Source organism: Callionymus lyra, chromosome 7, assembly GCF_982586985.1.
Source record: "Callionymus lyra chromosome 7, fCalLyr1.hap1.1, whole genome shotgun sequence".
Classification (NCBI taxonomy): domain Eukaryota; kingdom Metazoa; phylum Chordata; class Actinopteri; order Syngnathiformes; family Callionymidae; genus Callionymus; species Callionymus lyra.
The window spans coordinates 1,822,313-1,847,510 of NC_141824.1; the positions used below are offsets into that span (position 1 = coordinate 1,822,313).

A 25,198-nucleotide genomic window follows, 5' to 3' on the forward strand; every position below is an offset into this window, starting at 1 on the left:
GCAACTCTTTAGTGCATGTTATCAACTCTGAGCGGACACATCATCGAGTCATCACGGGGTGGGATTAACGGCGCACGTCACATCATGGTGGACGTTTCTATGGAGTAATATTACCGCCACCGGTTTGAGCAAGTGTGTCTTGGTTTTTGTACACTCAAAATCACTCTGCTGCACTCAACCAGTCATACAGAGGGCGCTCTAGCCGTCATACACGCGCTCAACTTCTCTGCTGCTCAACATTTGTCTGCTCACAACACCAGCCTCACGCGCTGCTGCTTGAAGCCTTTTTAACATCATTTGAACATCGTTACCATGGGAGGGAACGGAGTGAACGCTTAATAAAGTTTGACTTTATCTGACCGTTTTGTTGACGTTCCCTTTAGCACAGCTTTATCTAGTGGATGATAACACAACACGAGTCAAACACTTGACTGTATCTTTTATTCTATGCGTCTTATAATCATTATAGTGCGGACAATACGGTAATGTTTTTATACTTTGAGAAAACTATTTAATTCTTAATCTTCTCTAGACTCGACAAAAGATTTCTCTCTGGGATCAAAGAAAGTAAAGTGTAAGAAGAAAATGTACGTCATTGTCGTGTCGTTGTGTTGTTGTGTTGTATCTGGTTTTCATCTCAGACCTGACGACGGGACAAAGAGTTTGTATGAAAATGTTTTATATAAAAAAAAAAACGAACCTCAAATGTTCAAAAAATAAGGCTTGTGTGATTATTTATGCTGTTTTAACTTGTTATTGTTTCCACTGATGTTTGTTTCCTGGACAAACACGACAGTTGTTGATTTGATAATATTTTTATCACAAACTAGTTTCCACCTGAAGAATCACTGCTAAGATGTGACGTCCTGGCGTGAGGTCAAAGGTCATACCTGCGCAGCTGCTGACGGCGAACCCGACGCGTCGCCGAGCGCGGTCGAAGGTCACGTAGAATCCCTCCATCACGGTGGCGCCGATCACCAGACCGTTGGCCGAGGACGAGACGCCGAAGCGGAAGCAGTCGAGGGTTCCGTCCACGTCCGTGACGGCCTGGACGTAGAGCTGAGGACGGGAGGCGTGAGACGACGGTCGACCCGGCGCCGCTCGGACCGACTCACCTGAGGCAGGATGGTGACGCGGAACGACTCGCTGGTGTTGCTGCCGCGGAGGAAGAGCGAGAGTTTGGGGAAGAACCTCCAGGGAGTCTCTCCCTTCATCCAGCACGCCAGCTTGGTGCCGTCCCAGAAGCCCGAGGAGAAGTCCTGGATCTGGTGGAGGAGACGCCAGTGGGTCACGTGTTCACGTGTGAGGCGTGTCACGTGTTCACGTGTTCACGTGTCACGTGTTCACGTGTTCACGCGTCACGTGTGAGGCGTGTCACGTGTTCACGCGTCACGTGTTCACGCGTCACGTGTTCACGTGTCACGTGTTCACGCGTCACGTGTGAGGCGTGTCACGTGTTCATGTGTGAGGCGTGTCACGTGTTCACGCGTCACGTGTTCACGCGTCACGTGTTCACGCGTCACGTGTTCACGCGTCACGTGTTCACGCGTCACGTGTTCACGTGTCACGTGTTCACGCGTCACGTGTGAGGCGTGTCACGTGTTCATGTGTGAGGCGTGTCACGTGTTCACGTGTGAGGCGTGTCACGTGTTCATGTGTGAGGCGTGTCACGTGTTCACGCGTCACGTGTTCACGTGTCACGTGTTCACGTGTGAGGCGCGTCACGTGTTCATGTGTGAGGCGTGTCACGTGTGAGGCGTGTCACGTGTTCATGTGTGAGGCGTGTCACGTGTTCACGTGTGAGGCGTGTCACGTGTTCATGTGTGAGGCGTGTCACGTGTTCACGCGTCACGTGTTCGCGTGTGAGGCGTGTCACGTGTGAGGCGTGTCACGTGTGAGGCGTGTCACGTTTTCACGTGTCGCGTGTGAGGCGTGTCGCGTGTGAGGCGTGTCGCGTGTGAGGCGTGTCACGTGTGAGGCGTGTCACGTGTGAGGCGTGTCACGTGTGAGGCGTGTCGCGTGTGAGGCGTGTCACGTGTGAGGCGTGTCACGTGTGAGGCGTGTCGTGTGTGAGGCGTGTCACGTGTGAGGCGTGTCACGTGTGAGGCGTGTCACGTGTGAGGCGTGTCACGTGTGAGGCGTGTCACGTGTTCACGCGTCACGTGTTCACGCGTCACGTGTTCACGCGTCACGTGTGAGGCGTGTCACGTGTGAGGCGTGTCACGTGTCACGTGTCACGTGTCACATGTCACGTGTCACATGTCACATGTCACGCGTCACGCGTCACGTACCAGAGAGCTGCGAGTGATGGCTTCCACCACGTGTGAGGCGTGTCACGTGTGAGGCGTGTCACGTGTTCACGCGTCACGTGTGAGGCGTGTCACGTGTCACGTGTCACATGTCACGTGTCACATGTCACATGTCACATGTCACATGTCACATGTCACATGTCACGCGTCACGTACCAGAGAGCTGCGAGTGATGGCTTCCACCACGGCGTTGAAGACGTTGACAGGAAGTCTCAGCAGAGTCGTGCCGCTGTCCACGATGGCTTTATCAGTGTTGTACTGAAGAGAAGAAGAGAATGAAGAAGAAACTCCTGAACCTTCATGCGATCACTTCAAACTATCCTTCATGCAGACGAACATATTAAAGTCTCTGCTTCACTTCAGGAGATTCTTCCTGAAAAACTACTGCATTAAATAAAACAATATTTATTTTTTCAAACATTTATTTGACCTTTGACCTCAACATCATATACGAGGTGTTGTCTCTCTAGACAACCCTCTCAGTAACGGTGACCTGAACGGCTCTCGTAATGCTTTGCCGCCCAGCCAACCGATCACATTAAAATACAGTATCGTCACAATCAGACGTCACTGATTAGAGCAGCGTGTAGAAGGGCATCATGGGAGTTCAGTGTTTTGTTGACCCCATAATTTAGGTGTGTGTGTTCATAACTGTTGAAGTGAATCTGTTCAAAATACACATGTATGAACAAAGACACGTTGATGTTCCTGCAGCTTCACATGTTTAAACTGTGAGGAAGAAACTAAATCTTAAAATGACTGAGTTTAAAAAATGTTGATTGTGAAGATAGTTTTGGTTTTTTTTTATGATCCTGAAGAACCAACAAGTCTGAGGACCTGATATGGAAATGAACGCAACCGACCCATGTGTATCCGAAGGTCATGATCGCAGTAGACGTTTACTTTTAAATACTTTTTTCTGAAAATCAGGTTTAAGTCACGTGACGTGAAAGTGGGCGGGGCCAGACGAGTCTTTCCTCACCTCTCTGCAGTCCAGGTTCAGGTTCTGCTCGCCGACCTCCAGCTTCAGGACCTCCACCTGGTAGTACCACTCCTCCACGATGGGCGTGAACCACATGTCGCCCTGGAACAGAGTCGGCTCGACGCCGCCCAGGATCTGTGGAGTCGACACGTCAGTGGAAGGACATCTGATGTAAACTGTCGAATCTAGACGTGAAGCTGCTTCACTTTTTATCTTTATATACATTATATATATTGTATATTAAATAGTTTATTTTTACTTTGTTTGCTTTGAAAACCTTAATGTATTTAATATTTCATTTTTCACGTTTCTGCTTCCTTTTACAATATCAAATATTTTAATAAACATTTATTTAAATCTACTCGATCATATGTTAAAAAAACATTAAAAATCTTTGTTTTATTTACATATTTTAAAATCCTCGATATCGTCATAATAACCTCATTTAAAAATACGTTAAAAATACATTTGATTCCGTCCAAGTAGGATCTGTTCTCACCTGCAGTTCATACAAACTCTTCTGAGCCGCTCTAGTAGAAGAACTCACATTTCTCCTTCAAACTCTTCACTAGTTTCTTTCAGGATCATTTTAAAATTCTGGTTCTTACTTTCAGATCTATTCATGGTCAGACCTTCCATCAGTGATCTGATCCAGACTTACACCCCAGCTCGGGCTCTGAGGTCTGTGGATCACAAGCTACTGATGGTTCCTGAACTTCAGGACCAGAGGAGAGAAATCCTTCCAGACTGTTGCTCCTAAGCTTTGGAATCATCTCTGTGTTTGATGATCTACTGACTCCTTCAAGAAACATCTGTGTTTGATGATCTACTGACTCCTTCAAGAAACATCTGTGTTTGATGATCTACTGACTCCTTCAAGAAACATCTGTGTTTGATGATCTACTGACTCCTTCAAGAAACATCTGTGTTTGATGATCTACTGACTCCTTCAACAAACATCTGTGTTTGATGATCTACTGACTCCTTCAACAAACATCTGTGTTTGATGATCTACTGACTCCTTCAAGAAACATCTGTGTTTGATGATCTACTGACTCCTTCAAGAAACATCTGTGTTTGATGATCTACTGACTCCTTCAAGAAACATCTGTGTTTGATGATCTACTGACTCCTTCAAGAAACATCTGTGTTTGATGATCTACTGACTCCTTTAAGAAACATCTGTGTTTGATGATCTACTGACTCCTTCAAGAAACATCTGTGTTTGATGATCTACTGACTCCTTCAAGAAACATCTGTGTTTGATGATCTACTGACTCCTTCAAGAAACATCTCAAGACACTTTTATTTAATCTTTTCCTTGTTTCTCTGAGACTCTTGTGTTTTTCTCAGTTTTATCTTGATCTTTAAAGTATATATTTTTTAATGAGTATTGTTTTGATTGTTTAAGTTCTTTGTGACTCTGGTCTGGAAACATCTTTACAAATAATTACTAACTTATTCCTGTAATATTTTTTAAAAAATTGGTGCGACTTTAATATCAAGATATATTTAAACTCTTGAATCTCGTATCAAAGTACAGATGAAAACTCACCAAACTCCCTCCTGCAGGATCAGCGGAGCTACTGGCCGACAGACCAGCTCCGCACATCTGGAGCGAGAAGACGTCGGGGATTTCCAGCTGTTGCACGAGCGAGTTGAAGAACGGCTGCACGGACGAGTCCGGCTGATGAAGAACAAACTGAGTCTCAACGATAGAAGTGACGACAACAGGAACTTCTTAAAAACACCAACATAGGAAACATGTTCAACAACAAAAGTCAAACGTTAAAAACACTTCAAACTAAAGTCATAAACATTTGTCCTCAAACTTCCTGCAGAAATGATGAAAATCAGGTTTTTAATCGTAAAATGAGCCTCAAATAAAAATGTTGATACTTTTGTTTCCAGTTAAAGATTCTTTAAATCGATATTTAGTTGAAAGTAAAGTATTTTATTTATTGATCGAGTGAAACGACCTCGACATGAAGAAAGATGTAAAAGTCATTTTTTAACTCATGAAACTGAACTTTTCTCCTTCTTTTGTGGTTTTCTCTCCGTGTCGACGCGAAAATAATCAAATCTGGTCTTAAATGTTGCATCGACTCACGAGGTCGAACTAGTTCAAGATCTGAACTGTTGCTGTTGTTGTCGACACTTGATGAGATTTAAGTCGACGTCCACGAGTCTGAGATTTAACACTTTAACTGTTGTTTATTTTACACTTTAACTGTTTATTACACAGTGAAGTGAGTTCACTCTCACATGCAGATATTCAACTTTATCTTTTGAAGAAATGACACTTTGACAACGAAAACTGACTCAAAATAATTCAAAATACATTCATGTCTAAACCAGCAGCAACAAAAGTGATTCAACTCTTAGTGAAAGTTCCTGAAGTGTCAATATTTGGTGTGGACACCATTGTTCTCCAGAACTTAAGTCTCCTGGAGTTGATCAGATCTTCACAGGTTGCACTAAAATGTTGTTCCACTCGTCCATGAAGACTTCACAGAGCTATCATATACTCCAGACTTTGAGATCCTCCACCTTCTGCTTGAGGACGAAGAGGTTTTATTGGGTTCATGTCCGGGAACATGCTCGACCTTCACCCTCTTATGTAAAGGTCGTCTTAGGTGTTAGGAGTCAACATAAATGTTTTGATTTCCTTTTAAACTTAAAGTTTTAACATTTAAAACATTATTATTTTTATATAATTACATTCACCCTCCCACAAAATAAATGATACCATTTTAGAAACGATTTTGCGGCCCATTTGCAGTACCTTCGCTGTCCACCAGGGGGCCGCAGCACACAGGTTAGGAATCACTGCTTTACACTAGTTTCATTGTTTCGTCATTTCTTCAGTTTTATGAAAAGATAAAGTTAAATATCTGCAGAAATGTGAGAGTGAACTCACTTTTGTGACAGACTGTATATGTTGAACTGATTTTGTTTTTATGATCTTAATGATATAAATAGTATCTGTATTTAAAGTTTATTATCAGTTTCGTGGTTGTTGAGGCAACGACTCCTTTAGTGTCAGTTTACAAGTTTATGAACACGGAAGTGAATGAAGAAGATTTTATGAGACTTATGTCCTCAATGCAAGTTGTATCCTATTATAGATGATTATATATATTAGTATCTTTGACAAGGTCACATGACTAAGATGGTTTTAAAAAATATATAATTGAATCAATAAAGTCTTTATTGAATTGATATATTGTGTGATGTTAGTCTACGTCCTCTAGATCTACGGCAGTGATCGGTTGTGGATAAATATTGATTTAAAGCTTCATAAACATCATCTTTGATTTAAGAGTCAATATTATCTTTAATCATCAATTTATTAAAGTTATTTATTCAAAATCTTATATTTAATGATCTGAGACCTTTAATTGGCTGAAAATCTAAATTAGTTTTAAACAATCAATAGATGTAGAAAAAGATGATCTAATAAATAATTGAAAAATGATTAACGTGGATTTAAACAGTTTATATTATGAACGTGATAATAAAGGATCACAAGGAAGACGCAGCGGATTTAATGCTCTTAATTTGAAGGCCAAGCGTTTATTTCCTGCTATTCAATTGTGGAATTTACAGTAAAGTTTATCGAGAACTGATTTGATGAATAATAATAAATAATAAATAGAACTGATTGGTCACGAGTGTCACCACATGGTCTTCGTACCCGGGCCAGCGTGGGGTAGGCCAGACCCAGGATCCCCTGCCAGTTGACTCCAGGGAGGAAGAATCCGTCCGAGAGCTTGATGGCGGCGATGTTGATGAAGACGGTCCCGTTCGGTCCGTCTGTGATGGAGACGAAGTCCAGACCCAGTTCTCCTTCCCAGTTCCCCTGAGTGTACCGGACCGCCACCGTCAGGTCTGTGGGAGACCAGGTGCTGGACCTGAGGCAGGAGGAAGATCTTAAGGGTTCAGAGGAACTAACTTGTTGTTGTCTTCATTTGGAAAAACACATTTTCAACGAATCCCTCTCTAGGTCTCCGAGATGTTCCCAGGCCAGCTGAGAGACAAGTGTGTCGTGGGTCTACTCCAGGTCTGTCACGGCTGCTTTTATTTAAATTTAAATATATATTTATTTCACTCTGGTATTTGTTGGATGTGAAAATGAATTTAAAAGAGACTTTCATGATCTTTATTGAGTATTTTTTAAGTGAAATGAAAGGATTGAAAAACAGGAAGTGAAGGAATAAAACAAATCTCACGGACTGCTTACTTCCACCTTCGTAACATTTCAAAAATCAGGCACTTCCTTCCTTTAGATGCTGAGAAGCTCATCCATGCTTTTGTTACCTCCAGACTATTGTAAGTAAGTAAGTAAGTAAGTAATATTTATTTATAAATATAATTATTTATAATTATAATATTTATTGTAAGTCTCTTCTGTCAGGATGTTCTAGAAAGTCTCTCAGGATCTTCAGCTCATTCATCTGCAGCTCGTGTCCTGACTAAGACTAAGAGGCGCAAACACACCTGTACTGTCTTCACTACATTGGCTTCCTGTAGAATTTAGATACAATTTAAAATCCTTCTCCTAACCTATAAAGCCTTCCATGGTCTATCACCAACATACATTAAAGATCTAATCCAAACTTACCAACCCTCAAGGACCTTACGATCCTTAAACTCTGATCTATTAGTTATACCACAAATCTCTAAATGTAGATTTGGAGCCAGGGCCTTCAGTTTTCAAGCCCCTCTGCTGTGGAACCAACTAGCGGCTTCAGTCCGGAGGGCAGACACCCTCTCTATGTTTAAAAACAATCTTAAAACCTTACTTTTCCATAAAGCCTATAACTAACTTGTTTATCTTTAGCTGCTATAACTAACTTAACTGTTTATCTTAGCTGCTATAACTAACCTAACTGTTTATCTTAGCTGCTATAACTAACTTAACTGTTTATCTTAGCTGCTATAACTAACCTAACTGTTTATCTTTAGCTGCTATAACTAACTTAACTGTTTATCTTAGCTGCTATAACTAACTTAACTGTTTATCTTAGCTGCTATAACTAACCTAACTGTTTATCTTAGCTGCTATAACTAACTTAACTGTTTATCTTAGCTGCTATAACTAACCTAACTGTTTATCTTAGCTGCTATAACTAACCTAACTGTTTATCTTTAGCTGCTATAACTAACTTAACTGTTTATCTTAGCTGCTATAACTAACCTAACTGTTTATCTTAGCTGCTATAACTAACCTAACTGTTTATCTTAGCTGCTATAACTAACTTAACTGTTTATCTTAGCTGCTATAACTAACTTAACTGTTTATCTTAGCTGCTATAACTAACCTAACTGTTTATCTTAGCCGCTATAACTAACTTAACTGTTTATCTTAGCTGCTATAACTAACTTAACTGTTTATCTTAGCTGCTATAACTAACCTAACTGTTTATCTTAGCTGCTATAACTAACTTAACTGTTTATCTTAGCTGCTATAACTAACTTAACTGTTTATCTTAGCTGCTATAACTAACTTAACTGTTTATCTTAGCTGCTATAACTAACTTAACTGTTTATCTTAGCTGCTATAACTAACCTAACTGTTTATCTTAGCTGCTATAACTAACTTAACTGTTTATCTTAGCTGCTATAACTAACCTAACTGTTTATCTTAGCTGCTATAACTAACCTAACTGTTTATCTTTAGCTGCTATAACTAACTTAACTGTTTATCTTAGCTGCTATAACTAACCTAACTGTTTATCTTAGCTGCTATAACTAACCTAACTGTTTATCTTAGCTGCTATAACTAACTTAACTGTTTATCTTAGCTGCTATAACTAACTTAACTGTTTATCTTAGCTGCTATAACTAACCTAACTGTTTATCTTAGCCGCTATAACTAACTTAACTGTTTATCTTAGCTGCTATAACTAACTTAACTGTTTATCTTAGCTGCTATAACTAACTTAACTGTTTATCTTAGCCGCTATAACTAACTTAACTGTTTATCTTAGCCGCTATAACTAACCTAACTGTTTATCTTAGCTGCTATAACTAACTTAACTGTTTATCTTAGCTGCTATAACTAACCTAACTGTTTATCTTAGCTGCTATAACTAACTTAACTGTTTATCTTAGCTGCTATAACTAACTTAACTGTTTATCTTAGCTGCTATAACTAACTTAACTGTTTATCTTAGCTGCTATAACTAACTTAACTGTTTATCTTAGCTGCTATAACTAACCTAACTGTTTATCTTAGCTGCTATAACTAACTTAACTGTTTATCTTAGCTGCTATAACTAACTTAACTGTTTATCTTAGCTGCTATAGGCTGAGAATGCTGGAGAGTTTTAGACACCAGCTCTGTTTATCCTTCTTTTCTTCATTACATTCATCACCTGTTTAAACACCTTTTTATTTCTCTCAGGAGCTCCAGGACCTCCAGAGCTGCTGCTGATCCAGGATCTTCACCACGTCATCAGATCCCGAGTTCTCTTCAGCACCTCCATGGACTCTCCTACACTCTCCTCTTTTTTTCTCACTATATCCTCCCTCACTCCTCTCCTTGTCCATCTGTCTACCGTCTGAGTCTGGTTCTGCTCCAGGTTTCTTCTAAAAGGAAGTTTTTCCTCACCATAGCTCACTGTACAGTGTTTCTCTCATTGTTGAATTGATCTGTTTTCCTTAATCAACTATAGTTTTACTTCAACTGTAAAGTGTCTTGAGATAACTTTGTTATGATGAGACACTTGAAATAAAACTGAACTGAACTGAACTGAACTGATGCTCAGAGACGAGAGCAGGAAGTGACTCACAGCGACGTGTCGAAGAAGTGAGTGATGAACGGGTGCGAAGACGCGGCGACGGCGAAGTTGCTGCTTCCAGTATCCACCAGGATGTTGAGCTGCAACACAAGTTGACTTTAGGATTGTTTGAGGAGAAACTCGCCTTCGTCAAACTAGATCATGTGACTTCAAAGACAAACATCAAGAGGCATCGAGAGAAGAAACTTGATCATAAATCACTGGAACAATCGTCGCTTCACCAGAAAGACATTTTCAAGATCATCTGAACAACAAGAGTCGTCATCTGAGAAACTTGAAACATAATTTAAAAACATATATTTATATATAAACGTCAGAGAAAAACACTTCATATCATCTGGAAAATAAAGATGAATAAAGTAGATAAATTATTACTTTAGTGTTTATTATTTAATTTTACAAACCATTCATTTAAATATATAATTATGCAAATAATTTATAAATACACTGAGAAAAAGAAAAAGCACAAAATCTACTGATTCAGCAAAATCTAAAGTTGAAAAATGTAGAAAATAAAATCATTTTTTCAGAAACATTTCTTGTTTCACTCTGACCTCATGAGGATTTGATCGAAGGGATGAACATCGTCAAGGTCAGTCACTCATCTTCATGTTCAACGTCGTTTACACAAAACCAGTCGAGCAGGAAGTGTCGCTCAGATCGTAAATCAGTTAATCCAGAATAATCCATGTTATTCTTTATGGCCGTCACCATCATTTCTGTTACTATGGCATGTGTTGATAAGCATGCAGTGCATGATGGGAGTTGTAATGAGGCCTACATGCTAGTTAGCCTTTTCGCTACACTTCATTCTAGTTAGCCTTCATCCTACCCTTAATGCTTGTTAGCCTTTATGCTACCCTTCATGCTATTCTTCGTGCTAGTTAGCCTTCATGCTACTCTTTGTACTAGTTTGCCTTCATGCTACCCTTAATGCTAGTTAGCCTTCATGCTAGTTAGCCTTCGTGCTACCCTTCATGCTACTCTTCATGCTAGTTAGCCTTCATGCTACCCTTCATTCTAGTTAGCCTTTGTGCTACCCTTCATTCTAGTTAGCCTTTGTGCTACCCTTCATTCTAGTTAGCCTTTGTGCTACCCTTCATGCTACTCTTTGTGCTAGTTTGCCTTCATGCTACCCTTAATGCTAGTTAGCCTTCGTGCTACCCTTCATGCTACTCTTCATGCTAGTTAGCCTTCATGCTACCCTTCATTCTAGTTAGCCTTTGTGCTACCCTTCATTCTAGTTAGCCTTCGTGCTACCCTTCATGCTACTCTTCATGCTAGTTAGCCTTCATGCTACCCTTCATTATAGTTAGCCTTTGTGCAACCCTTCATTCTAGTTAGCCTTTGTGCTACCCTTCATTCTAGTTAGCCTTCGTGCTACCCTTCATGCTACTCTTCATGCTAGTTAGCCTTCATGCTACCCTTCATTATAGTTAGCCTTTGTGCTACCCTTCATTCTAGTTAGCCTTTGTGCTACCCTTCATTCTAGTTAGCCTTTGTCTTACCCTTCATGCTACTCTTTGTGCTAGTTTGCCTTCATGCTACCCTTCATTCTAGTTAGCCTTTGTGCTACCCTTCATGCTACTCTTTGTGCTAGTTAGCCTTCATGCTACCCTTAATGCTAGTTAGCCTTCGTGCTACCCTTCATGCTACTCTTCATGCTAGTTAGCCTTCATGCTACCCTTCATTATAGTTAGCCTTTGTGCTACCCTTCATTCTAGTTAGCCTTTGTGCTACCCTTCATTCTAGTTAGCCTTTGTCTTACCCTTCATGCTACTCTTTGTGCTAGTTAGCCTTCATGCTACCCTTAATGCTAGTTAGCCTTCGTGCTACCCTTCATGCTACTCTTCATGCTAGTTAGCCTTCATGCTACACTTCATTCTAGTTAGCCTTTGTGCTACCCTTCATGCTACTCTTCATGCTAGTTAGCCTTCATGCTAGTTACAAGAGCCTTTATTTGGTTTGTGTCAACAACCAGATCACAGATCATGAGGAGTCAAAACTGGAGACACTTCAGTTTTCACAACAGTTTGTAACTACTGGCTTCTAACACTAGGGGGAGCCGAAAACAATAACAACCTTTTCAAATTTTCATTCGTATGGATAATATCTCAGATCAACGGATCCAAGAGTCTCTCGTCACGTCAGTAAACTGTAGATTATAATGAGATTATAATCCACAAGAAGCTCATATGTTTTATAATCTGTATTGTTGCTGATCAACAGCTGGACGACGACGACCCTCGACCTCAGAGCCAAACATTGCATCAGGTCCATGAAGGAGTCTGACGGATCAGAACCAACACATGGACCACTTTAGTGACCAGTCATGAGTCATCAGTTCCTGCTCGTCGCTCCTGATCCGTCACCGAGCATCAGAACCTGGCGCCGGTCCAGTGGACCAGAACCCGGAGCAGACTGGACGAGACTCTGGTGAGTCCTGGTGAGTCCTGGTGGTCCCTGGACCCCCTGGAGCGCCGGCCTCGGATCTGAGGCGACGACACGCCTCTGTTTCCTGTTGGTAACAATGATCCGACGACTGTGTCGTTCAACACTCGCCGTCATGACATCATCGTGACGAGGCGTTCAAGTCCTTCAGTTACACTTTAAACACATGTCTCGACACAAACACACACGTGTGTTGATGATAAATATGAAGAACACACTGATGTCTCGACACAAACACACACGTGTGTTGATGATAAATATGAAGAACACACTGATGTCTCGACACAAACACACACACGTGTGTTGATGATAAATATGAAGAACACACTGATGTCTCGACACAAACACACACGTGTGTTGATGATAAATATGAAGAACACACTGATGTCTCGACACAAACACACACGTGTGTTGATGATAAATATGAAGAACACACTGATGTCTCGACACAAACACACACGTGTGTTGATGATAAATATGAAGAACACACTGATGTCTCGACACAAACACACACGTGTGTTGATGATAAATATGAAGAACACACTGATGTCTCGACACAAACACACACGTGTGTTGATGATAAATATGAAGAACACACTGATGTCTCGACACAAACACACACGTGTGTTGATGATAAATATGAAGAACACACTGATGTCTCGACACAAACACACACGTGTGTTGATGATAAATATGAAGAACACACTGATGGTCTCGACACAAACACACACGTGTGTTGATGATAAATATGAAGAACACACTGATGGTCTCGACACAAACACACACGTGTTGATGATAAATATGAAGAACACACTGATGTCTCGACACAAACACACACGTGTGTTGATGATAAATATGAAGAACACACTGATGTCTCGACACAAACACACACGTGTGTTGATGATAAATATGAAGAACACACTGATGTCTCGACACAAACACACACGTGTGTTGATGATAAATATGAAGAACACACTGATGTCTCGACACAAACACACACGTGTGTTGATGATAAATATGAAGAACACACTGATGTCTCGACACAAACACATACGTGTGTTGATGATAAATATGAAGAACACACTGATGTCTCGACACAAACACACACGTGTGTTGATGATAAATATGAAGAACACACTGATGTCTCGACACAAACACACACATGTGTTGATGATAAATATGAAGAACACACTGATGTCTCGACACAAACACACACGTGTGTTGATGATAAATATGAAGAACACACTGATGTCTCGACACAAACACACACATGTGTTGATGATAAATATGAAGAACACACTGATGTCTCGACACAAACACACACGTGTGTTGATGATAAATATGAAGAACACACTGATGTCTCGACACAAACACACACGTGTGTTGATGATAAATATGAAGAACACACTGATGTCTCGACACAAACACACACGTGTGTTGATGATAAATATGAAGAACACACTGATGTCTCGACACAAACACACACGTGTGTTGATGATACATATGAAGAACACACTGATGTCTCGACACAAACACACACGTGTGTTGATGATAAATATGAAGAACACACTGATGTCTCGACACAAACACACACGTGTGTTGATGATAAATATGAAGAACACACTGATGTCTCGACACAAACACACACGTGTGTTGATGATAAATATGAAGAACACACTGATGTCTCGACACAAACACACACGTGTGTTGATGATAAATATGAAGAACACACTGATGTCTCGACACAAACACACACATGTGTTGATGATAAATATGAAGAACACACTGATGTCTCGACACAAACACACACGTGTGTTGATGATAAATATGAAGAACACACTGATGTCTCGACACAAACACACACGTGTGTTGATGATAAATATGAAGAACACACTGATGTCTCGACACAAACACACACGTGTGTTGATGATAAATATGAAGAACACACTGATGTCTCGACACAAACACACACGTGTGTTGATGATAAATATGAAGAACACACTGATGTCTCGACACAAACACACACGTGTGTTGATGATAAATATGAAGAACACACTGATGTCTCGACACAAACACACACATGTGTTGATGATAAATATGAAGAACACACTGATGTCTCGACACAAACACACACATGTGTTGATGATAAATATGAAGAACACACTGATGTCTCGACACAAACACACACACGTGTTGATGATAAATATGAAGAACACACTGATGTCTCGACACAAACACACACGTGTGTTGATGATAAATATGAAGAACACACTGATGTCTCGACACAAACACACACATGTGTTGATGATAAATATGAAGAACACACTGATGTCTCGACACAAACACACACGTGTGTTGATGATAAATATGAAGAACACACTGATGTCTCGACACAAACACACACGTGTGTTGATGATAAATGTGAAGAACACACTGATGTCTTGACACAAACACACACGTGTGTTGATGATAAATATGAAGAACACACTGATGTCTCGACACAAACACACACGTGTGTTGATGATAAATGTGAAGAACACACTGATGTCTCGACACAAACACACACGTGTGTTGATGATAAATATGAAGAACACACTGATGTCTCGACACAAACACACACGTGTGTTGATGATAAATATGAAGAACACACTGATGTCTCGACACAAACACACACGTGTGTTGATGATAAATATGAAGAACACACTGATGTCTCGACACAAACACACACGTGTGTTGATGATAAATATGAAGAACACACTGATGTCTCGACACAAACACACACGTGTGTTGATGATAAATATGAAGAACACACTGATGTCTCGACACAAACACACACGTGTGTTGATGATAAATATGAAGAACACACTGAGGTCTCGACACAAACACACACGTGTTGATGATAAATATGAAGAACACACTGATGTCTCGACACAAACACACACACGTGTTGATGATAAATATGAAGAACACACTGATGTCTCGACACAAACACACACATGTGTTGATGATAAATATGAAGAACACACTGATGTCTCGACACAAACACACACGTGTGTTGATGATAAATATGAAGAACACACTGATGTCTCGACACAAACACACACATGTGTTGATGATAAATATGAAGAACACACTGATGTCTCGACACAAACACACACGTGTGTTGATGATAAATATGAAGAACACACTGATGTCTCGACACAAACACACACGTGTGTTGATGATAAATATGAAGAACACACTGATGTCTCGACACAAACACACACATGTGTTGATGATAAATATGAAGAACACACTGATGTCTCGACACAAACACACACGTGTGTTGATGATAAATATGAAGAACACACTGATGTCTCGACACAAACACACACATGTGTTGATGATAAATATGAAGAACACACTGATGTCTCGACACAAACACACACGTGTGTTGATGATAAATATGAAGAACACACTGATGTCTCGACACAAACACACACACGTGTTGATGATAAATATGAAGAACACACTGATGTCTCGACACAAACACACACACGTGTTGATGATAAATATGAAGAACACACTGATGTCTCGACACAAACACACACGTGTGTTGATGATAAATATGAAGAACACACTGATGTCTCGACACAAACACACACATGTGTTGATGATAAATATGAAGAACACACTGATGTCTCGACACAAACACACACGTGTGTTGATGATAAATATGAAGAACACACTGATGTCTCGACACAAACACACACACGTGTTGATGATAAATATGAAGAACACACTGATGTCTCGACACAAACACACACACGTGTTGATGATAAATATGAAGAACACACTGATGTCTCGACACAAACACACACATGTGTTGATGATAAATATGAAGAACACACTGATGTCTCGACACAAACACACACGTGTGTTGATGATAAATGTGAAGAACACACTGATGTCTTGACACAAACACACACGTGTGTTGATGATAAATATGAAGAACACACTGATGTCTCGACACAAACACACACGTGTGTTGATGATAAATGTGAAGAACACACTGATGTCTCGACACAAACACACACGTGTGTTGATGATAAATATGAAGAACACACTGATGTCTCGACACAAACACACACGTGTGTTGATGATAAATATGAAGAACACACTGATGTCTCGACACAAACACACACGTGTGTTGATGATAAATATGAAGAACACACTGATGTCTCGACACAAACACACACGTGTGTTGATGATAAATATGAAGAACACACTGATGTCTCGACACAAACACACACGTGTGTTGATGATAAATATGAAGAACACACTGATGTCTCGACACAAACACACACGTGTGTTGATGATAAATATGAAGAACACACTGAGGTCTCGACACAAACACACACGTGTTGATGATAAATATGAAGAACACACTGATGTCTCGACACAAACACACACACGTGTTGATGATAAATATGAAGAACACACTGATGTCTCGACACAAACACACACATGTGTTGATGATAAATATGAAGAACACACTGATGTCTCGACACAAACACACACGTGTGTTGATGATAAATATGAAGAACACACTGATGTCTCGACACAAACACACACATGTGTTGATGATAAATATGAAGAACACACTGATGTCTCGACACAAACACACACGTGTGTTGATGATAAATATGAAGAACACACTGATGTCTCGACACAAACACACACATGTGTTGATGATAAATATGAAGAACACACTGATGTCTCGACACAAACACACACGTGTGTTGATGATAAATATGAAGAACACACTGATGTCTCGACACAAACACACACACGTGTTGATGATAAATATGAAGAACACACTGATGTCTCGACACAAACACACACACGTGTTGATGATAAATATGAAGAACACACTGATGTCTCGACACAAACACACACGTGTGTTCTGTGTTTGCTCAAAAGACAAAGACTGACATCTAGACTGACATCTGGACTGACGTCTGGACTGACATCTGGACTGACATCTAGACTGACATCTAGACTGACATCTAGACTGACATCTGGACTGACATCTAGACTGACATCTAGACTGACATCTAGACTGACATCTGGACTGACATCTGGACTGACATCTAGACTGACATCTAGACTGACATCTGGACTGACATCTAGACTGACATCTAGACTGACATCTAGACTGACATCTGGACTGACATCTGGACTGACATCTAGACTGACATCTAGACTGACATCTGGACTGACATCTGGACTGACATCTGGACTGACATCTGGACTGACACCTGGACTGACATCTAGACTGACATCTAGACTGACATCTAGACTGACATCTAGACTGACATCTAGACTGACATCTGGACTGACATCTAGACTGACATCTAGACTGACATCTAGACTGACATCTGGACTGACATCTAGACTGACATCTAGACTTACATCTAGACTGACATCTAGACTGACATCTAGACTGACATCTAGACTGACATCTGGACTGACATCTAGACTGACATCTAGACTGACATCTAGACCGACATCTAGACTGACATCTGGACTGACATCTAGACTGACATCTAGACTGACATCTAGACTGACATCTAGACTGACATCTAGACTGACATCTAGACTGACATCTAGACTGACATCTGGACTGACATCTAGACTGACATCTAGACTGACATCTAGACTGACATCTGGACTGACATCTGGACTGACATCTAGACTGACATCTAGACTGACATCTAGACTGACATCTAGGCTGACATCTAGACTGACATCTAGACTGACATCTTCTTAATGACTTTGAAGGCATCAGATCAACGTCACTCAAGAGGTTCTTCAACTGAACCAGGATCTTCAGAGTCTTTCAGCTGAAACCTCATTGGTTAAACTGCACCTGCCTTCGAGGACGGGTCTGGAGACCCCTGGTCTACAGTGTGACCTCACATGAGGGTCACATGAGGGTCATTCACATGAACCAAAGGGTCTGGAGACCCCTGGTCTACAGCGTGACCTCACATGAGGGTCACATGAGGGTCATCAACATGAACCCAAGGGTCTGGAGACCCCTGGTCTACAGTCACATGAGGGTCATCAACATGAACCCAAGGGTCTGGAGACCCCTGGTCTACAGCGTGACCTCACATGAGGGTCATCAACATGAACCCAAGGGTCTGGAGACCCCTGGTCTACAGTCACATGAGGGTCATCAACATGAACCCAAGGGTCTGGAGACCCCTGGTCTACAGCGTGACCTCACATGAGGGTCATCAACATGAACCCAAGGGTCTGGAGACCCCTGGTCTACAGTCACATGAGGGTCATCAACATGAACCCAAGGGTCTGGAGACCCCTGGTCTACAGTCACATGAGGGTCATCAACATGAACCCAAGGGTCTGGAGACCCCTGGTCTACAGTCACATGAGGGTCACATGAGGGTCATCAACATGAACCCAAGGGTCTGGAGACCCCTGGTCTACAGTCACATGAGGGTCATCAACATGAACCCAAGGGTCTGGAGACCCCTGGTCTACAGTCACATGAGGGTCACATGAGGGTCATCAACATGAACCCAAGGGTCTGGAGACCCCTGGTCTACAGTCACATGAGGGTCATCAACATGAACCCAAGGGTCTGGAGACCCCTGGTCTACAGCGTGACCTCACATGAGGGTCATCAACATGAACCCAAGGGTCTGGAGACCCCTGGTCTACAGTCACATGAGGGTCATCAACATGAACCCAAGGGTCTGGAGACCCCTGGTCTACAGTCACATGAGGGTCATCAACATGAACCCAAGGGTCTGGAGACCCCTGGTCTACAGCGTGACCTCACATGAGGGTCATCAACATGAACCCAAGGGTCTGGAGACCCCTGGTCTACAGTCACATGAGGGTCATCAACATGAACCCAAGGGTCTGGAGACCCCTGGTCTACAGCGTGACCTCACATGAGGGTCATCAACATGAACCCAAGGGTCTGGAGACCCCTGGTCTACAGTCACATGAGGGTCATCAACATGAACCCAAGGGTCTGGAGACCCCTGGTCTACAGTCACATGAGGGTCATCAACATGAACCCAAGGGTCTGGAGACCCCTGGTCTACAGTCACATGAGGGTCATCAACATGAACCCAAGGGTCTGGAGACCCCTGGTCTACAGTCACATGAGGGTCACATGAGGGTCATCAACATGAACCCAAGGGTCTGGAGACCCCTGGTCTACAGTCACATGAGGGTCATCAACATGAACCCAAGGGTCTGGAGACCCCTGGTCTACAGTCACATGAGGGTCATCAACATGAACCCAAGGGTCTGGAGACCCCAGGTCTACAGTCACATGAGGGTCATCAACATGAACCCAAGGGTCTGGAGACCCCTGGTCTACAGTCACATGAGGGTCACATGAGGGTCATCAACATGAACCCAAGGGTCTGGAGACCCCTGGTCTACAGTCACATGAGGGTCATCAACATGAACCCAAGGGTCTGGAGACCCCTGGTCTACAGTCACATGAGGGTCATCAACATGAACCCAAGGGTCTGGAGACCCCTGGTCTACAGTCACATGAGGGTCATCAACATGAACCCAAGGGTCTGATTGTGTTTGTTGTTTAGTTTGTGTCTCTCAAAGTCACTTGAACTTTGAACTTGAAGACCAACCCACAGAACTTCTGAAATAATATCTCTGTACATTTAAATAATCTCACCCTAACTGTGAATTGACAGGAGCCCAAGACGGTGCCATGTGGACTTTATGTTTGACCTACTTTCACTAGTTAGTCAGTTAGTTAGTTAGTTTTAAGTGAACTTGACCGAAATATGGTCTCGACGTGTCAAGAGACTCGTTCGTGTATCACTTATGTGAGAAAATCGGGTCTTTTTGTTTTAAATAAAACACATTCCAGACAATAAACAACACAATAAACAACACAATACACAACACAATACACAACACAGAATCAACAATCATTTGATAATCAACACAAATGCCACACAGACCGGACTTTGACTGTTTTTACCTGAGTTTAAGAATGTTTGTTTGGATGTTATCCATTATCTATCCATCCATATCTAAATCCATTCATACATCTATCATTCATATCCATGTCCATCTATATTATCCATCCATCCATCTATATATATCATCCACCCATCTATCATCTTTATCCATCCATCCATTCATATCCATCCATTCATATCCATCCATCTATCTATATGTATATCCATCCATCCCTATATATATATATATATATATATATATATATATATATATATATATATATATATATATCCATCCATATATATATATATATATATCCATCCATCTATATATATATATATATATATATATATATCCATCCATCTATATATATATCTCCATCCATCCATATATATATATCATCCATCCATCATCTCTAGACATCCATCCATCCATATATATACATATACATAGATAGATAGATAGATAGATAGATAGATAGATAGATAGATAGATAGATAGATAGATAGATAGATAGATAGATAGATAGATAGATAGATAGATAGATAGATAGATAGATAGATAGATAGATAGATAGATAGATAGATAGATAGATAGATAGATAGATAGATAGATAGATAGATAGATAGATAGATAGATAGATAGATAGATAGATAGATAGATAGATAGATAGATAGATAGATAGATAGATAGATAGATAGATAGATAGATAGATAGATAGATAGATAGATAGATAGATAGATAGATAGATAGATAGATAGATAGATAGATAGATAGATAGATAGATAGATAGATAGATAGATAGATAGATAGATAGATAGATAGATAGATAGATAGATAGATAGATAGATAGATAGATAGATAGATAGATAGATAGATAGATAGATAGATAGATAGATAGATAGATAGATAGATAGATAGATAGATAGATAGATAGATAGATAGATAGATAGATAGATAGATAGATAGATAGATAGATAGATAGATAGATAGATAGATAGATAGATAGATAGATAGATAGATAGATAGATAGATAGATAGATAGATAGATAGATAGATAGATAGATAGATAGATAGATAGATAGATAGATAGATAGATAGATAGATAGATAGATAGATAGATAGATAGATAGATAGATAGATAGATAGATAGATAGATAGATAGATAGATAGATAGATAGATAGATAGATAGATAGATAGATAGATAGATAGATAGATAGATAGATAGATAGATAGATAGATAGATAGATAGATAGATAGATAGATAGATAGATAGATAGATAGATAGATAGATAGATAGATAGATAGATAGATAGATAGATAGATAGATAGATAGATAGATAGATAGATAGATAGATAGATAGATAGATAGATAGATAGATAGATAGATAGATAGATAGATAGATAGATAGATAGATAGATAGATAGATAGATAGATAGATAGATAGATAGATAGATAGATAGATAGATAGATAGATAGATAGATAGATAGATAGATAGATAGATAGATAGATAGATAGATAGATAGATAGATAGATAGATAGATAGATAGATAGATAGATAGATAGATAGATAGATAGATAGATAGATAGATAGATAGATAGATAGATAGATAGATAGATAGATAGATAGATAGATAGATAGATAGATAGATAGATAGATAGATAGATAGATAGATAGATAGATAGATAGATAGATAGATAGATAGATAGATAGATAGATAGATAGATAGATAGATAGATAGATAGATAGATAGATAGATAGATAGATAGATAGATAGATAGATAGATAGATAGATAGATAGATAGATAGATAGATAGATAGATAGATAGATAGATAGATAGATAGATAGATAGATAGATAGATAGATAGATAGATAGATAGATAGATAGATAGATAGATAGATAGATAGATAGATAGATAGATAGATAGATAGATAGATAGATAGATAGATAGATAGATAGATAGATAGATAGATAGATAGATAGATAGATAGATAGATAGATAGATAGATAGATAGATAGATAGATAGATAGATAGATAGATAGATAGATAGATAGATAGATAGATAGATAGATAGATAGATAGATAGATAGATAGATAGATAGATAGATAGATAGATAGATAGATAGATAGATAGATAGATAGATAGATAGATAGATAGATAGATAGATAGATAGATAGATAGATAGATAGATAGATAGATAGATAGATAGATAGATAGATAGATAGATAGATAGATAGATAGATAGATAGATAGATAGATAGATAGATAGATAGATAGATAGATAGATAGATAGATAGATAGATAGATAGATAGATAGATAGATAGATAGATAGATAGATAGATAGATAGATAGATAGATAGATAGATAGATAGATAGATAGATAGATAGATAGATAGATAGATAGATAGATAGATAGATAGATAGATAGATAGATAGATAGATAGATAGATAGATATATATATCCATCCATCTATATATTTATCTCCATCCATCCATATATATATATCATCCATCCATCATCTCTAGACATCCATCCATCCATATATATACATATATATATATATATATCCATCCATCCATCCATCCATCCATATATATATATATATATATATATATATCCATCCATCTATATATATATCCATCCATCCATATATATATCATCCATCCATCATCTATATCCATCCATCCATCCATCCATCCGGTCACATGATCCAGTGGTAACTGGTGAAACATTGACGACACTTTCACGACTGAGCAGAAACAAAGACGTTAAATGTTACGTAGTGTTGCTTTAACTATACTTACAATAATAACCAAGTGTTTTAAACGAGTCACGGCTTCGAGAGTATTTGTAACATTTAGTTCTCGTCCTTGTTTGACTCTTAGCACAGAAGATAAAGTCCAGATATTGTTTCTCGTCAATGTGTCGGGGTCACCTCTCGAGGAAGCATGAGATGATTGACCTTTAACCCCTGACATCAGAGTGTCACACCTTCAGCAGATGCTTCTCCAGCATGAATGTGAGGCTGTTGAACACGTTACACAACAGCTGCTTCCAGAACACTCATGATTCTCCACACAGTGCAGGAACTATGTGTGATGCCGGGTCGCTGCAGGAGCCTCATAATCCCGGTCAGCTGCCTCAGACCCGCATCATGTGAGACCGCAGACTGAGGAGAAGCTTCAGCTGAAGACATGTCTCGAGGTCAAGAAGCTTCTTGTGACCACGATAAACGTTTCTCTCTTCTGTGTCTGTCGTTCCACTGGATTCTCACGCTTTTATTTCACACTTTTCAATGAGTCCGTTTCATTCACTCAACAATGGTGTGCTTGTATCAGGACCCTTTCAAAATAAGAGCTTGTTTTTTGAATGAAGGAGATTTTGGTGAATATTAAGTGAATTTCCAACATTGATTGATTGATGTTAAAAATGCATATTTACATTTACGGTTTGTAAAAATGTACTATTTTTTAATTTGATTATTATTATGTTCCAAAAATAAATTTCATTTTTAACCTTTTTTATAATCATATGACAAATTTACATTCAATACTTTTAACCAGACGTCAGATAATGTTGGTTCTGCTCCAGGTTTCTTCCAACAGGAAGTTACTCCTGTCGCCGTGATTCATTCATTGTTGAGTTTTTCTTTTCTCCAATATAGTCTAAAACTGTAAAGTGTCTTGAGATGACTTTAAGTGTTTGTGTTTCACTCATTTTCAACTGTTTCAGCAGCAAATCATTTGCCTCGGTGTTGACGACAAAGCAATCATGTGATACAATCATGTGACACACCATGTGACACACCATGTGACACACCATGTGACACACCATGTGACACACCATGTGACAATCACATTGTTCCTTTACAGACTAGAAGAGAAGGTCACGTGACCATCAAGGGCAACATTGAACCAGGTCCAGAGAATTCAAGGAAACATTTATACATCTCATCTATATAAAGTATGACTCAGTGAAGTTTCATCTATATAAAGTATGACTCACAGAAGTTTCATCTATATAAAGTATGACTCACTGAAGTTTCATCTATATAAAGTATGACTCACTGAAGTTTCCTCTATATAAAGTATGACTCACTGAAGTTTCCTCTATATAAAGTATGACTCACTGAAGTTTCCTCTATATAAAGTATGACTCACTGAAGTTTCATCTATATAAAGTATGACTCACTGAAGTTTCCTCTATATAAAGTATGACTCACTGAAGTTTCCTCTATATAAAGTATGACTCACTGAAGTTTCATCTATATAAATTATGACTCACTGAAGTTTCATCTATATAAAGTATGACTCACTGAAGTTTCATCTATATAAAGTATGACTCACTGAAGTTTCATCTATATAAAGTATGACTCACTGTAGTTTCATCTATATAAAGTATGACTCACTGAAGTTTCATCTATATAAAGTATGACTCACTGAAGTTTCATCTATATAAAGTATGACTCACTGAAGTATCATCTATATAAAGTATGACTCACTGAAGTTTCATCTATATAAAGTATGACTCACTGAAGTTTCATCTATATAAAGTATGACTCACAGAAGTATCATCTATATAAAGTATGACTCACTGAAGTTTCATCTATATAAAGTATGACTCA

At 39.5% G+C, this 25,198-nt stretch overlaps 1 protein-coding gene across 1 annotated transcript in view; it reads right to left on the reverse strand.

Moving 5' to 3' along the window:
- The window catches only part of bace2 (beta-secretase 2), a 40,201-nt gene that overhangs the window by 798 nt on the left and 14,205 nt on the right, over positions 1–25,198 (reverse strand). Inside the window, exons 2-8 of the mRNA XM_087796012.1 lie at positions 10,089–10,177; positions 6,989–7,205; positions 4,847–4,978; positions 3,292–3,426; positions 2,466–2,567; positions 1,116–1,265; positions 891–1,059 (exon numbers count right to left, since the gene is read on the reverse strand). Coding sequence (XP_087652138.1) covers positions 891–1,059; positions 1,116–1,265; positions 2,466–2,567; positions 3,292–3,426; positions 4,847–4,978; positions 6,989–7,205; positions 10,089–10,177 — 994 coding nt within the window. The remainder of the gene's footprint in view (positions 1–890; positions 1,060–1,115; positions 1,266–2,465; positions 2,568–3,291; positions 3,427–4,846; positions 4,979–6,988; positions 7,206–10,088; positions 10,178–25,198) is intronic.